This window comes from Epinephelus fuscoguttatus, linkage group LG10 (assembly GCF_011397635.1).
Source record: "Epinephelus fuscoguttatus linkage group LG10, E.fuscoguttatus.final_Chr_v1".
Taxonomy (NCBI): Eukaryota; Metazoa; Chordata; class Actinopteri; order Perciformes; family Serranidae; genus Epinephelus; species Epinephelus fuscoguttatus.
The window spans coordinates 31,652,157-31,666,473 of record NC_064761.1 but is presented as its reverse complement, the minus strand read 5'-3'; the positions used below and the strand labels follow the sequence as shown (position 1 = coordinate 31,666,473).

General features: G+C 42.2%; 2 protein-coding genes across 2 annotated transcripts in view; one reads left to right on the top strand and one right to left on the bottom strand.

The window, feature by feature from the left end:
- Positions 1–14,317, top strand: part of zgc:92140 (uncharacterized protein LOC447854 homolog) — a 670,238-nt gene that overhangs the window by 158,410 nt on the left and 497,511 nt on the right. The window lies entirely within an intron of this gene.
- Positions 1–14,317, bottom strand: part of dot1l (DOT1-like histone H3K79 methyltransferase) — a 32,288-nt gene that overhangs the window by 11,653 nt on the left and 6,318 nt on the right. Inside the window, exons 3-23 of the mRNA XM_049587228.1 lie at positions 14,224–14,298; positions 13,731–13,794; positions 13,123–13,351; positions 12,783–12,877; positions 11,431–11,493; positions 11,270–11,325; positions 10,880–10,959; positions 9,904–9,972; positions 9,703–9,809; positions 7,226–7,267; positions 7,034–7,129; positions 6,570–6,792; positions 6,279–6,386; positions 4,900–4,991; positions 4,667–4,768; positions 3,312–3,449; positions 2,929–3,054; positions 2,190–2,626; positions 1,965–2,055; positions 1,699–1,848; positions 108–150 (exon numbers count right to left, since the gene is read on the bottom strand). Coding sequence (XP_049443185.1) covers positions 108–150; positions 1,699–1,848; positions 1,965–2,055; positions 2,190–2,626; positions 2,929–3,054; positions 3,312–3,449; positions 4,667–4,768; positions 4,900–4,991; positions 6,279–6,386; positions 6,570–6,792; positions 7,034–7,129; positions 7,226–7,267; positions 9,703–9,809; positions 9,904–9,972; positions 10,880–10,959; positions 11,270–11,325; positions 11,431–11,493; positions 12,783–12,877; positions 13,123–13,351; positions 13,731–13,794; positions 14,224–14,298 — 2,486 coding nt within the window. The remainder of the gene's footprint in view (positions 1–107; positions 151–1,698; positions 1,849–1,964; positions 2,056–2,189; positions 2,627–2,928; positions 3,055–3,311; positions 3,450–4,666; positions 4,769–4,899; positions 4,992–6,278; positions 6,387–6,569; positions 6,793–7,033; positions 7,130–7,225; positions 7,268–9,702; positions 9,810–9,903; positions 9,973–10,879; positions 10,960–11,269; positions 11,326–11,430; positions 11,494–12,782; positions 12,878–13,122; positions 13,352–13,730; positions 13,795–14,223; positions 14,299–14,317) is intronic.

Below are 14,317 nucleotides of genomic sequence, written 5' to 3'. Positions count from 1 at the left end.
GAAGACGCAAATATAGAACATAAAACACGAAACAGTCACAATAAGCAACTGATCATTCTACGGTAATATTGATGAATATAATTTAATGGTTGATGAATAATCCTTACCATTTGTCTGACCTGCCTGAGACACAGGACTCGGAGTACTTCTCTGAAATTATGAATGCAGGCAATACAATTTAAAATCTAAATACACAGTATCAAAACATCTCAAAAGAATTATATCTCGGACTGTTAAGGTAAAACAACTTGAATTTGATCAACACAGAGTGTCTACATGTATCAGAATCTTAAACTCACTGCTTTTTAAGACCTTTTCAAGATACTTTTTAACCAAATTTAAGACTGACTTTTGGACAAATCATATTTTCTTATTCACCTGAATTCCAGGTAAGTACACTGTGAGGCCAGGGTATCCAAACTTTTTTGAACTGGGGCCAGATTAGATAATAGAAAAAAAAAAAAACATCTGTGGGTCAGCTGGTCTTGCATCATATGTCTTTTTTTTTTAAAGTCACGTAAGTAAGTATTGAACTTTCCACAGCCTCTGAAAGCTGCGGCCCTCGCTGTCAACTTTGCACTTCTTTACTGTCTAGTACTTTGCGAAAAATGTCTGCTGCTAGGTAACCATTTCTTTTCTTGTTTATTGTCTGTTTATGAAAAAAGTTCTTTCTAGGTAGTTCCTTCTAGGGGTGTAAATCTCCAGTTTAATCATGATACAACATTATATCAATTCTTTGGACAATGATACGATATGTGGCAATATTACAAAGACTGCCACGTTCCCGACACCGTTGGTTTAAGTCACTGCATCTCCCAAACAACTCGCCTGTATGCACGTTTTTTCAGCCGAACATTGTTTAAACAGAACAGCTAATGTTACTGCAGTGAGATGTTAGCAGGATGAAATGCCCGACCATGATGTTATCCTCATCGTCTTTCTCTTGGCTGCTTGCCTGCTGCTGTTGGTCAGTGACATAGACTTTCAAAATAAAAGTCTATCCTAAAGATGATGATAAGGATCAATGTTTTCAATTTGCATCCATTACATTAGATCGTTGATCATTTAATCAATATATCAACCCCAGTTCGATGGGTCGTTACACCCCTAGCTCCTACTTGGTGCATGTCTTGACACTGTATGACAGCACTGCCCTTGTGGGGTGAATGGAAAAAGTGCAAAGTTAACTTGCTTGACTAACCAGTATCGAGTGGCGGGCCACAAATGGTCTAGTATATTTTGAGCGGCAAGCTGTGGGCCACAACTGACCCTCTGGCCAGACTTTGGACATGCCTGCTGTAAGGCGAAGTACATATTTGGTCCTGTGCAGAGGTGGGTCTCATATAGGAATATGATTATGAGACGGAGCTCTGTTAATCTACATTTTGCCAACAGGTAAGATCAAGTATAAAGTAAAAAGGCAGCATGAGTTTCAGTGGTAAGTTTAAAGATTTGAAACATCAGAAAAATTGACTTTCACACAGAAGAGCAAATTTAAGACTATTTAATGACTTTTAAGGCCCAATATTTACAAAGATCGCCAAACTTTTCAAGGACCATAACTCTAACCTTAACATCCAAGTGTGTGCAAATCAATCTAATTCTTCACTAGTGCACACTTCATTTATCACATCTGCCCTCAGTAGTAGCACCTTATGACAGTACCTATATTACATACAATGCACTGAACACACTCACCAGTCTCTCAGCACGACTAGGCAGCACCACGCTGGCCAGTGGGATGCTGACTGGTAGTTTACTTGGGTGTACAGTGCTGAGAGGGATACTTATTGGAAGGCTCGTAATGCTGTTGTCACCCTGAACAGATGGGCTCCTCTCCTTACCACCCTATATGAGACAACAAAGAGAAAATAACAGTGAGAGAGAGCTGCAAGGAAGGCAGAAAATGTCCTGACAGATCAGCAGTGCAAGTGCACAGACTGCAAAGAGAGATAAACATTTACCCTCTCGAAGCCTTTATTCTGGGCATCAGATGCATTGGGAGAGGGGCAGTTCAGTTTGGCTCCAAGCGGAGAGTTAATGCCACCCAAATCCCTGAAAAAACAAACAGAAACAGGCAAATGTAGCTTCAACTAGTAAGCTATCTGTAGCCTTAAGGAGCAACTTCAGGACCTTGGAAATAAAACAGCTGATTTTTGAGCACTGGGGAAGTTTTAGTGCCAACCAACCTGTGTGTGTTCAGCCCTGGGCCTCTCAAGTGAGCAGAAGCAGTGGGGTCCTGGTTAAGGTGCCTCCGCAAGGCAATCTTGGCAGGGGAGAAGCGTGTGTAATCAGGAAGAGCGTGGGAGGAACCTTGCTGCCTCTGCCTGGCATCAGGGATGGTGGGCACAATCTCGTGGTCTGGAGAGATGGGCAGGTAGCGAGAAAGGAGCTCCCCCTTGGAGTTGGCCCGGTCTAAACACGGTGAGCTGGTGCCATTCATGGACAGCTCTGGGCTGACACCATTGAGGGCTGGGGCCGAGGACAGCCCGAGCTTAGAGGAGTCCATGTCATTGGAAGAGCGTGATTCCAGGCTCTTTCTGTATGGGGAGCCGTCGCAGGGGCTGTATTTCAGGTGGAACAGCTCCTGCTGCTTTTGCCTTTTCTCCAGCTCCACAATGCTGATCTACAAACAGACACCAGGGGGAGCCATTACACCAGAAAACAGGCACTCTACAACAATACTGAAATGTCTAGGAAAATGTTTGTGACAGCAATTCATCAACTCTTCCTGAAAGCTACATTTTATTCAGTGTAGGTGACAAAGATATATCCTTTGAAAAAACAGTGGGACGGACTTAAGAGGGCGGAAGGATGGAAGAAGAGGCCAGAAAACACAGCAAGTATGGAGGAGTGTACAAGAGATGGAAGAGAGAGATACAAGCATTTGGTAATTAATCCACCAAATTGAAGAGGCGGGCAGCGTACCTGCAGTTCCAAGCAGTGTCTCTGTTTCTCAGAGATCTGTCTGCGCAGTGCCTGCTTCTCCTTCAGCAAACTCTCCAGACACAAAGAGCCCCAATCAAGCTTCAGCTCCTCACATCGAGACTTCAGCTGGAAAACAACAAAAACACACTTGCTGTTATTTGTTCGCTTAGAGAATGCTTGAGTCAAGTGAAATGTAATTTCATATCCGCCTGAAGGGCAAGGCTGTGTAGTACCCCCTGTGACAGTTACAGCTGAACTGAAACTTCAACCACCATTACGCAAATGCAGAGCAGCAGGACAGGTTTGAAACTCTGGGTGTGATGCTGTAGTAAGAGGGAGGAGGTTACAAAAGCATACTGTAGTAACAATGCCTGAGGCCTCACCAGTAGCAGACTGTGGTCTCTCAGCAAGGCCATATCTCTCTCAAGCTGCTTCGTCTGCTCTTTCAGCTGACGATTGTGGGCTGATATCTCCTTCTGGGCCTGCAGCAGGTCCTCCACAGTCAAGGCTTTCACTCCCAGCTGCACGCCACAAACACAGACACACGGTCATACATCAGCTACAAACACATAATGCCAAAACAATTTAACATCAGTAACAATCCCTTCTTCGCAGACATGCTGCAGTGATGTAGAAGTGTACACAAGGTCTGATCACTGTGACCTCAAATCACTGTTGGGTCTATTTGAAGCTTTAAACATAGCACATGTCCTTCTACACCCACAGGGACGCTGCATGTGTCTAAAGGCCTTTGCACAGTGAGTTTGTTTTTTTCGTCCAAAATTGTTGCACGTCTAAAAACAAATACGACTTCACGTTGTGTCAATCATGTTTGTACACTGAGTCCGGAGCTTTTATCCGTTACTAAAATTCTTGCAACAGTTTTTCTGCGTTTTTCGCACCTGTCAGAGCCTTAAGAGACGTTCGACCAAGAATCAGTGAAGAAAATGTGGCGGCGGGACAGAGCAACAACAAGACAGAGGAACGGGGTGCACAGAATCATTTCATAACTCAGACAGCTCACTTTCAAATGGTGAGATAGTAATTTTCAGGTGGATGATAATGACGAGAAGGATGTGGACTGCACACAGAATGCGGAGGACAGAGAGGGAGGACAGCGCCGCCCCTGCGGTGCCAAATGACAGACAGGGAGGGAGTGGTGACAGCCAGATAGGTAACTCCAGTGGAGAGAGGTGAAGGAGGAAATGTGTCTTTACATTTTGTCATGTAATGACAATTTTCACAATGAACAGAACAATAAAACACATCGGAATCAGTGGGCAAGGTTTCTGTATGTAACGTGTTTTTCCGGCCTTCACGTGGAAAACTTGAAGTTTCAACCAGAGGAGCTCAGTGTTCAATTAATGCAAACTACAACACAACACCGCAGGAAAACACCCACAGTGTGTTCTTCCTCTCTCACATGCCAGTTGTGTTTAAAACTTCTAGAATTGGGATATACATGGAAATGCATATAATCTTTTCAGGTTGTGCATCAAACAGCTGCAGTGTAGAGCTTATTGTTGGTGCACATGCTGTACTTTGGACTTGTGTGTATATTTAATAATAAATTATCTAAAAATAAAGGAACTAAAAACATGGCTGACAGACAGAAGTAAACATGGAGGACAACTGATGCACATTTCTGGGTGTTGTAATACTGTCATACTGTGCAGTAATAGTGTTGATTGTGGCAATACAGCTGTGTAATAAAGAGCAATAATGCAGCAGTTCCCACCTCATCTAGTTTGGTCTGAAAGAGACCTTTGATCTTGTCCTTGTGAGTCTGACAAACAGAGTGGAGCTGCTCCGCCTGCCCTGACAGGTCCCTGTGTTTTTGCTAGAGACAGAAAAATAAGAATACAGGTAAAAGGTTGGGCAGAAATGCAAAAGATTATGATGCTTAATATTGCACTGTGACACTTAATATGTGCTGGCATGATACGGCAATACAGTGGCATTACTTATTACCTTCTCCTGTTCTAGAAGCTGCTGCAGGTTGGAGCGGTACTGAGGGGTCTTCATGTAGGACATAAACTGGAGGTATTGAACTTTGATGTTATCTGTAAAAAGATGTAGGTCAGGGACACAGAGGGAGCAAGAGAGCAAAAACACAGGATACATTATTAGTTAGGCTGTTGGGGAAATAGAGCTCAGACACCAAACAGACTGACTTATACAACATTCAGGATGATAGGCCATTTACGGGGCCACCAAAGTTGTTTTCCCTGAGACCAACATATTTTTGTAATTCTTTGCAATGGGAGCGCTGCATATTTACGCTACGCTACAGATGCCAGCAGCATGACAAGGCGCTAAGTGTTTATGCTGCACCGATGCTGCAAATTTGGCGTTTTGTTTTGAACCCCCGATAGTTGAAAGATGTTCAACTTTAGGTAAAACGCTGCACTGGTAACTGTCACTTTTTAGCCAGCTGTCCAACCCAGCCTGTCTGACATCATCGCACAAAATACTGAGCTCCAGCCTGACCAAGCCTGACCCCCCAAAAAAGGACTAGTCGGCTTCTAATGCCAGGACACGGCCCGGAGGAAGGACAGAGAGCCTAGCACGGAGCCTGGCTGCTGTCCAAGTGACCACCTTGTATTTAACTTTGGCGAACTTCGACTCAATTATCAGGACCTCCATCTTCTCTTGTGTTCTTCTCTCCGACCTCGTTGACAGTGACACCGACACTAACAGCTCCCTAACCCCACCCCCTCTTTTGTTTAACTGAGCCGGTCACTGGTCAAAAGCCGCCTGGCTACAGCAAAAGAAACAGAAGATGATGACGATGTTGGATTTAAATTTTAATGTAAGAAATATTCAAATAAATTTAGCACCGTGTGCTTCATCCAGAGCAAGTCCTCTACCTTACGCTGACATCTTTATCTCTGCGGACATTGCTTATCATAGCAACCAGACGCAACCAAAGCCTTTCAGCTGAAAAAAAGGCTGCACCAGCTGGGTGTTTCCCGAGGAGCACCTGGTGTTTTCAGCTGGTAGAAAAACACTTTGGGTGGACACAAGGCTGCAGAACTCAAACTAATGAATGTTACCCGATTAGATTTATGTCTCTACTTGTGACGTCTCATTTGCAAACTCTGTTCCTCTCACTGTAGACTGGTACAATAACTTTTCATAGAATTCATATACAGAAATATTTTTACATAAAATCTTTAAAGGAGACCTATTTTGCTCAATTTCTGATACACACTTGAATTTTGGGTTTCTACTAGAACATGTTAATGCTTTTATCCAGATTTGTAGTCTCATATAATATGTCCGACTTGACAACAACTTTGAACACGACAAATAAAACATGAATTCTTTATGAGTCTTCGTCAGCTCACCTAGCAGTTGCTGCAGACCAGGAGGAGTCGGGCTCAGAAGCAGTTGACTAGAGGAATAGTGCTGGACCTTGGGAGGTAGCTGGTAGAAGGGAGGTGGCCGGTATGCATCTGTACACACAAGAAGCACATTCATGTTAAACTGAGATACAGTCATAAGTCCTTTCTGTAATATGAGGCAGCTCAAGGTTTTCCATGATTGGTTACATGTTCCATTCAGAAAAAGCAAATGTGCACTATTATAAAGCCTGAGGGTTTCATCTGGCATATTGTTGTGTGTGTGTGCCCTCTGACCCTGAGGGGGTGCTGCAGAAAGGGTCTTGGCGTGCAACAGATCCAACGCGCTCTGATTCTTCTTGTTTTTCTTCTCAGCAGCCGGGGCGGCCTTCTTGGGTCGACCACGCTTCTTGTTGTTCAGCTTGCGAGCTTTGGGCAAGAGCCGAGCTCTTCGGGGTTTGGCAGAGGGCTTGACCACTGTCACCAAGGTAGGACGCTCTTCCTCACTGCAGGAGTCCTGCTGTGATACGCATGCACAAACACACAAGTACATAATCATACAAAGGGCACAAAGAGCTTGCCTTGCTGTGTTAAGTTGATTGACATGTTTAGAACACAAGAAATAAACATTTCAAGGAAAAATATGACATACAATATAGCCGAAGGTAATGCAATTAAAGTTGATTCATATTTAATCCCCATCCAGCTGGCACTTAGAATTGCTTCCGACAGTAAGTCTCGTAAATCCGAGCATGTCCTACCTTGTTTTGTTCTTTCGGTTTTGTGGGCGTGGTGCTATTGCTTTTACTGTCCTTCGTATCCTTCTGCTGACGTCGCCTAGCTGCCTCTTGTTCCTCCTGAAATAACATGATCCAATTTAATTATTTGATACGGAAATTATAGAGAGTACAGTGACTCATGTTAACTAACTGAGGAAGAAGAACATGACTTACCCTGAGTTTAGGATTTTTGAGACTAGCAAAATAGTTTTCAAGCTGAAAAATAGGAGAAGGAAAATTACAATCATCACAACATTCTACATCAGCTCAAATAATCATGGTGTTTACAACTTTAAAGACTTTTTAAAAAGATTGTTTCACACTTTTGGCTGTAACCTTATTTCAGAACCGTCACTGTGCGTGCACAGGTTGCACCCTATTCAAACAATGTTTCTTTCATTTTATCTTAATTTACATTCGTAAAGTAAGACTCTTTTTAAAGCAAACAAGACCCTGAACAACACTTCATGATTAATTGTTGCACATTGTGACATGTTTTTTTGTAATACAATCAATACATAAAACATGAGGGTTAGTAAAACTCAACTGAAACTAGTTCAAATAAAGCCTGAGCGTGTTGAGGCTTCAACAGATGATAATGTTAATCCAGATCGCTTCAAAAATTCAAACACAGATACCGTGACATGTAAATTGTAATAAAAATTGCTGACCAGTCTGTTTTGTCCTCCGGTGAAGTTTCTGGATTATGAATGCAGATTATTAGTCATTTGCTCTAACGCAGGCACACAACCTACGTGCATCAGGTCATCTGTCCGTCAGTTGCAGCATTTGTTGTTTGTCAAACATGAGAAGATGCACGGCTTGTGACCAGTCACCATCTGTCACTGCCAGTTCTCTTACTCTTGTTTACCAATCAATCCCATAAACTGTTGAGATGGGCTCATCGTCGGTCCCAAATCTCTCATCAAATCCACCCATAACTTCTCCCTCTCCATCAAAGGCTGCACTCTGCTCTCCCCCCTCATGTCCGTAACCTTGGTGTCATCTTTGATCAAACCCTCTTCTTTGACCAACATATCACCAAAACTGCCTCCTTCCATCTCATAAACATCACCTGCCTCAGTCCTTCCCTCTCGTTTTCAGCTGCAGAGACTCTCATCCATGCATTCACTACATCCAGACTGGACTACTGCAACAGTCTCCTCTATGGTTTGTCAGCCAAAACACTCAAGAAACTACAGTATATCCAGAACTCAGCTGCTCGTCTTCTCACACACTCGCTGACCACATCACTCCCATCCTTCATAACCTCCACTGGCTCCTCATCCCCCAGCGTATCCACTTCAAACTCCTCCTCATCACTTACAAAGCTCTGCACAACCTGGCTCCCCCCCATCTGTCTGAGCTCCTCCACCGGCACACTCCCTCCCGCACTCTCAGGTCTGCTGAAACCAACCTCCTGCACCACTGCACCTGAGGGGACAGGGCCTTTTCCATTGCTGCTTCCAAGACATCAGAGACTCCCCCTCACTTTCCACCTTCAAGAAAACCCTCAAAACACATCATTTCTAAACTGCCTACAGCCTCTAAAATCAGTATACCTCGCCCTTTCTGCATTATTTCCCTCTCTACCTCGCTATGGATTATTCTTTTTTTTTTTTTTGGTGCCATTCTTTGTTAAGCGTCTTTGAGTATCCTGAAAAGCGCTATACAAATCCAATGTATTAATGTTATTATGATGAAAATGGATGACATGACAGTGCCCCAAAAGTGAAGCCAAAACACTTCAATCTCCTCCTGGTAACTGGCTGCAGTCAGGTCATGAAGCCCACCCACTTCATGTAAGCGTCAAAGTACATGTCGAATAATTTTTCCCCAAAGATGGTTCCTGTCATTTTAAGTAGCTCTTACCACGCTAATGTTTGTTTGCCTGATACGTTTGGTTTTAATTAGTCATTTGATGCCATAAAAAGGGGAGGCTGACGTCATGATTGACAGCTGTGTGTGCCAGTCTGTGTGCTGGTTGGACGAAGGTATGGGAGGTCACCAGCGCAAACGGCAGCGGGTGTATCTGGGATATTTCGCCTTCATTTTGTACAGTGGGATGAAGTGAATATAAGTGTTTTCCATCTTTACATAGAGTCATGAATCAAAACCCACCCTCTAAAGCAGTGGTTACCAACTGGTGGGTCGAAGCCCAAAAGTGGGTCGTGAATGTGTCAAGTTTGTAAAAAAAAAAACACACTTTATTTTGAAGTACAGTAAATAACCTGCACAGAGCTATTATAAAGCGAAGTTATTAAGCGAGAAGAGTAGCCACATCTACTACAAGTGATAACACAGAACAAGATTGTCACTGGTACTTTTTAAATAGCGTGCAAGCTCTCTCGCTAGGATTCCCACTGGTAACCTGGGATTACTTTAACCAATTACCAGAATGACACACTCATCAGTGTTATACATTGCACTCGTGTCACTCTCTGTGTCCTCAGACGGCTTACTCCTGAGACTGACTACTCATTAAGACAATACCAGCTGTTATCATGGCAGCCTATCTCCTGAGTTTACACTACTCTTTGTCTCTAATGTATAATGTGTTTGTGCCGCTTCAGCCGCTAATTAGTTTTATTGGTCTGTCTAGGTCTCCTCTAGCAGACATTCTAGTCTCTACATTTGGGTTCAGCGCTTACTATAGTGCGATCTATGGTATGCAGGTAGTAGGACACCGGCTTTCCAGTCCAGGACACGGAGCCCCTCAGTGGAGAAAGCTCCACCACACGCATTATTGTGCCAATATCTGTGGGACAATGAAAGAAAAAGTATGTCAGATACACACACCAAAGGAAGCATGAGGTATTGAAATTTGATTTCCCGCTGTTGATAGTACTTACCGCTCAAGTTTCGACTGTTTATTCTAAAATTTAAAGGTGCAAAAGGTTTGGAGGATACAATTTTTCCACCTGTGAAAATACAAAAACAACAAACAAAACAAAATTAATTTTCTCCAAATAAGTTCTTGATGCCATACAGTGGACTCACAAAGTATCTCATGACATAAATAAACTATAAAACACATTTACTTCCTCACTTAGAGACAAGACTCCATAAACACATTCATCATACTGTAAGATTAAGTATATAAAACTAGTGAGGTGGCATAGTGGGGCTGTGAGGTCAAAGGTCAAGTGTCAAGAGTTGACACAGTGGCTACTGGATATCACCAGCCAGTGTTATTTTAATCACCGATGACAACAGCTGAATAAATATTTTTTTTATCCAGTGAGCCAAGGCGCCACTCCCAGTGCTCCCAACAGAAGGCCTTGATGTTTTCAACACAAACTAGAAGCTGTCATAAGCTATAAGCTAGGCTGTCAGCACCTGGTATTTAAAAGCCTGCTTTGATGAGTTTCCTCCTGAGGCCTCATAAAATGTCTCTTTTTTTGTTGTGGCTCATCAACCATCAATCATCTACCATACAAGTCATTTAACGACATCTGTAATGACAAATTAGCACATAGCTCAAAGTAAAGATAAAGGATCAGAGAAGTGAGAATCATATATTTCTCTCTCATTATATTGTTTAATAAAGATTGCTGATGTTAAGTTACTTAGTATTTGAAGTGACAGTCTTGTGGATGCTATGAGCTTATAAGTGACTGCCTAAATTTAGATGTACAAATACTTTGCAGTGTAAATACACCTAGTATACCGACTTATGGTTGACAAAATGCATTGTCAGAAATACAGGGGGAAGATTTTGATTTAAAAAGCCACCCATGTTTAACCCAGAGTCAGAATGCTGCAGCTGTTTTTAGGAACACTTCACCTATCCATGACTATAATCCACAAGTAGTGAAAAATACTCACCTTCCTTCATGTTAGCAAAGCGCTCCTTCAGCTGGTGATCTACCTCTGGACCAAAGGCAAAGTTATTCACAAAAATAATACTGCAAGACAGACAAGAAAAGAAACATTTTAGATCTAAAGCTGGTGGTAGAAAGGGAGATTCATGTTTTGGTAAAGTCCTGCAGACACAAAAACACATATAAGTCTCCTGCATATGATGCTTTTTATCTAGATGACGAGAGTTACACCTGTTTATCTGTAAGTGAATAAGTTTCATAACGGTGGCTTTTATTAACCGACTGAACCTTTGCATTATGATACACAGCAATTCCTATTTTTTTAGTCCCTTTAACCAATAATGGTCTAATTGTGTCTTTCAGACTGTTACGGAATCCCGGTTCGATTTAACACCTTGTGTTGGCGATCCTTTCCTTCCATTCTTCAGACAGAAAGTCCCCCCTCTCCAGCTGAAACAAACACAGCAGAGTTAGGTTTAAAACCCTGAACACACGTGGATCAGCAGAATAATATTTAAAAGTTTCTGAAAGTGCGCATCATGATAGTCAACTCACTGTGTACTCCCCATGTTTCTTCCCATACCATTTCATCCACTTTTTAAACTCTTTATCCATGGACTGAAAGAAAGAACGTGAAAATTAATATCCAGACAAAATGATGAAATGAAATGATTTAAACAATTAACAATCAGCACAGCATGAATGTGTCCCAGAGGCCATTCCAGAAAGAGGGATTAGCAAGTTAATGAGAGCCCTTGAGTGATATTCTGCATATTGAATTCAGGTTTTGCAGAAAAGCCTGTTATTGCCAAGTTTGTGTCTTTAACTTTGATGACTAAATAGGGATTTTTACTACTGTATCGAATTGACGCTGAACCCTACGTCGTAGCCTGATGTGCACCTCCCCAGGAATATAACTACACGCCATTGTGACGCAGACTTCCTGTCTATTTTTGTAAGCTGAAACCATTTCCCATAGTGGAAACAAAGCTTTCATTTACTTTAATTTCACAGATAAGAAACAACAAATTGTGAAGACAATAAAGCCTCCACAGAATTAGCATTTTAGGTCTTGTGTGTGATTTATCCTGGCTTCATATGAGCAGAGGAAATCTCTGGTCTAATTTATGTAAAATGCCATAGGCTTGTGCTAATGACATTAGCATGTTATAATTGTTTGGAAAACGCGTTAAGTCTTGTGAGTTGTAACGGAGCCGAATATTGTCAGGTTACCTTTGTTAAATGTTGCTCTTGTCCCTGGTTTTATATGAGAAGTGGAGAAGATCGCTAGCTGCTAGGCTAATTTATACAATGTAAAACGCCATAGGCTTGTGCTAATAACATTAGCATGTTGTATTCGTGGGTAAAATGTGTCCAGATAAAGACAAGTGTTTGTCTGTGAGTGCTGTGAGTTATAGTGAAGCTGAAAAGTGCACTTGTGTTTGAAGCTGTTTCTATTAAACCACACTTAGTGTGTGTTTAATGTGTGTTTTGAATCAACTCAACTTTAAAGCACTTCACAGAAACCCCGCCGCTGACTAGTGTTTTGGAGGTGTAACTGCAGAGTGACGCAGACACACCACCGCACAAGCATAAATGCTCACAACAGCATGGGCCACGTGTGTAGGCTACAGCGTAGGCCTTGCACAGAGCTGACGCACAAGTATAAATCCTGCTTTGGTGTGCTGCTCAAGGGTAATGATGAGAAGATGAAATGTGAACCTGGAAATTCACTTTGTACACTTGTCTGTTTATTTTCCGGAGGTTATTTGCACTACACCAACACTGCGTCACTTCACTACAATGACTGATGAAGTTGTGATTTTTTTGACACTGTTGTGTTGCCTTTCTCTGCTCTCTTTCAGGAACACCCCTCTGGTCCTGTGAGACATTTATGTAGTAGTTACCTCTGCATAGGTAGCTGGAATGTCTGCTTTCTCTACACCGTAGTAGTGTTTACAGTTGGTTGCTGCTGCAACCTGCAGCACTACCTGCCCCACTCCTGCAAATAAGAAAACAATACGTTAATGTTTTACACCAAACAGAAACACCTAGCCTGTCAATAAAGCCACCTTGTTTATGACATATTGAAAACCATTTTTTCTTTAACCCACATCCTGACCTAATCCCACAACTCTTAACATCTTTGTTGTCCTTTAAACATCAAAACATTATCAACCATGTATTTGAAAGGTCTGGAGATACACTACTGACTGACATCCTGAAATAACAGCAGATTAAACTAACCACTGCCAAGGTCAACAAAGGTGTCATCTTCCATCATTTCCATCTCATCAATGATCTGAGCCACCAGGTCGAAAGAGGTCTCTCCGTACACCTCGGGGGAAAAGGGCTCATAGTTGTTCAGCTTCTCCGGGTCGGTCACTGAGTGGTTGTACACCTGCTGTAGGATGTGTCTCAGCAGCCCGTTGGAAGGACGCTTGTTTAGCTTCATGGGCTGGGTGGTCCCCTTCCACTATAAAGGTGGAGTTATATATTTATTCACACTAAAGCACTCAAATCAAAGCATAATGGCTTCACTATGCAACACTGTGGCAATGTTATCCAGTAGTGCTGGCGTTTCAAAGAGGAGGACACAAGTTCTGGTCATGAATGTGGACTAGAGGGCAGCTGTGAAACATCTTGGTCAATAACTACAAGTTAAAATCAGTAATTATAGACACATATCTTTAACATTATTCATGTTAGACAGTGTTGGTTCATGCGCAGCACAAATTTAGAGTACACTTTAATAGACTCACAGCGCACAGATACAGTGTTCACTCTCAGTGACTAATATTTTCACATTCACTTCACCTACACAGCACTACAAACCCTCACACATATGGACTCACCAGCTGGTGAATGCTGTCGATGGCCCTGTTGTACTTGTCACAAAGTCTCTGCATACTCTCGAAGCTGTGAGAATAACGACACACAAAATGAAGACAATCATTTTGCACAACATGAAATCCAACCCTTCAGTCCAGCACAAGAACTATTTTTATCTTTATGTAACTCTGAAAATACTACAGTAATATAATGGTGTCCACTGTGGCACAGATATAACAGTTAGATAACAGTTACTGACACTTTTAGATTTGATTGTATTTTCGGCTTTAGAGAACCAATTTAAGACTTCTATTTAGACACACAGTACAAGCAGGCTGTTAGATCAGCAGTCAGCCTGACTAAATAAAAGTGCTGACACTGTAAGAAGTTTTATTTACTTTCTCATAATCTTCACAGATATTGGACAAGTCCCTTAAGTATGTTTACTAGTTTGTTTTTATTTTTACAGTGCCGGCAGCTGACTTGACTCTGACTTTGATGCGACTCTGAGCTCACCTCTTGGTGTCGTAGTCAATGAGTACATAGTTTTCCATGGCCAGTTTGAGGTCAGGGATCTCCTCACACACCCACCTAGAAAAAGCACCACGCA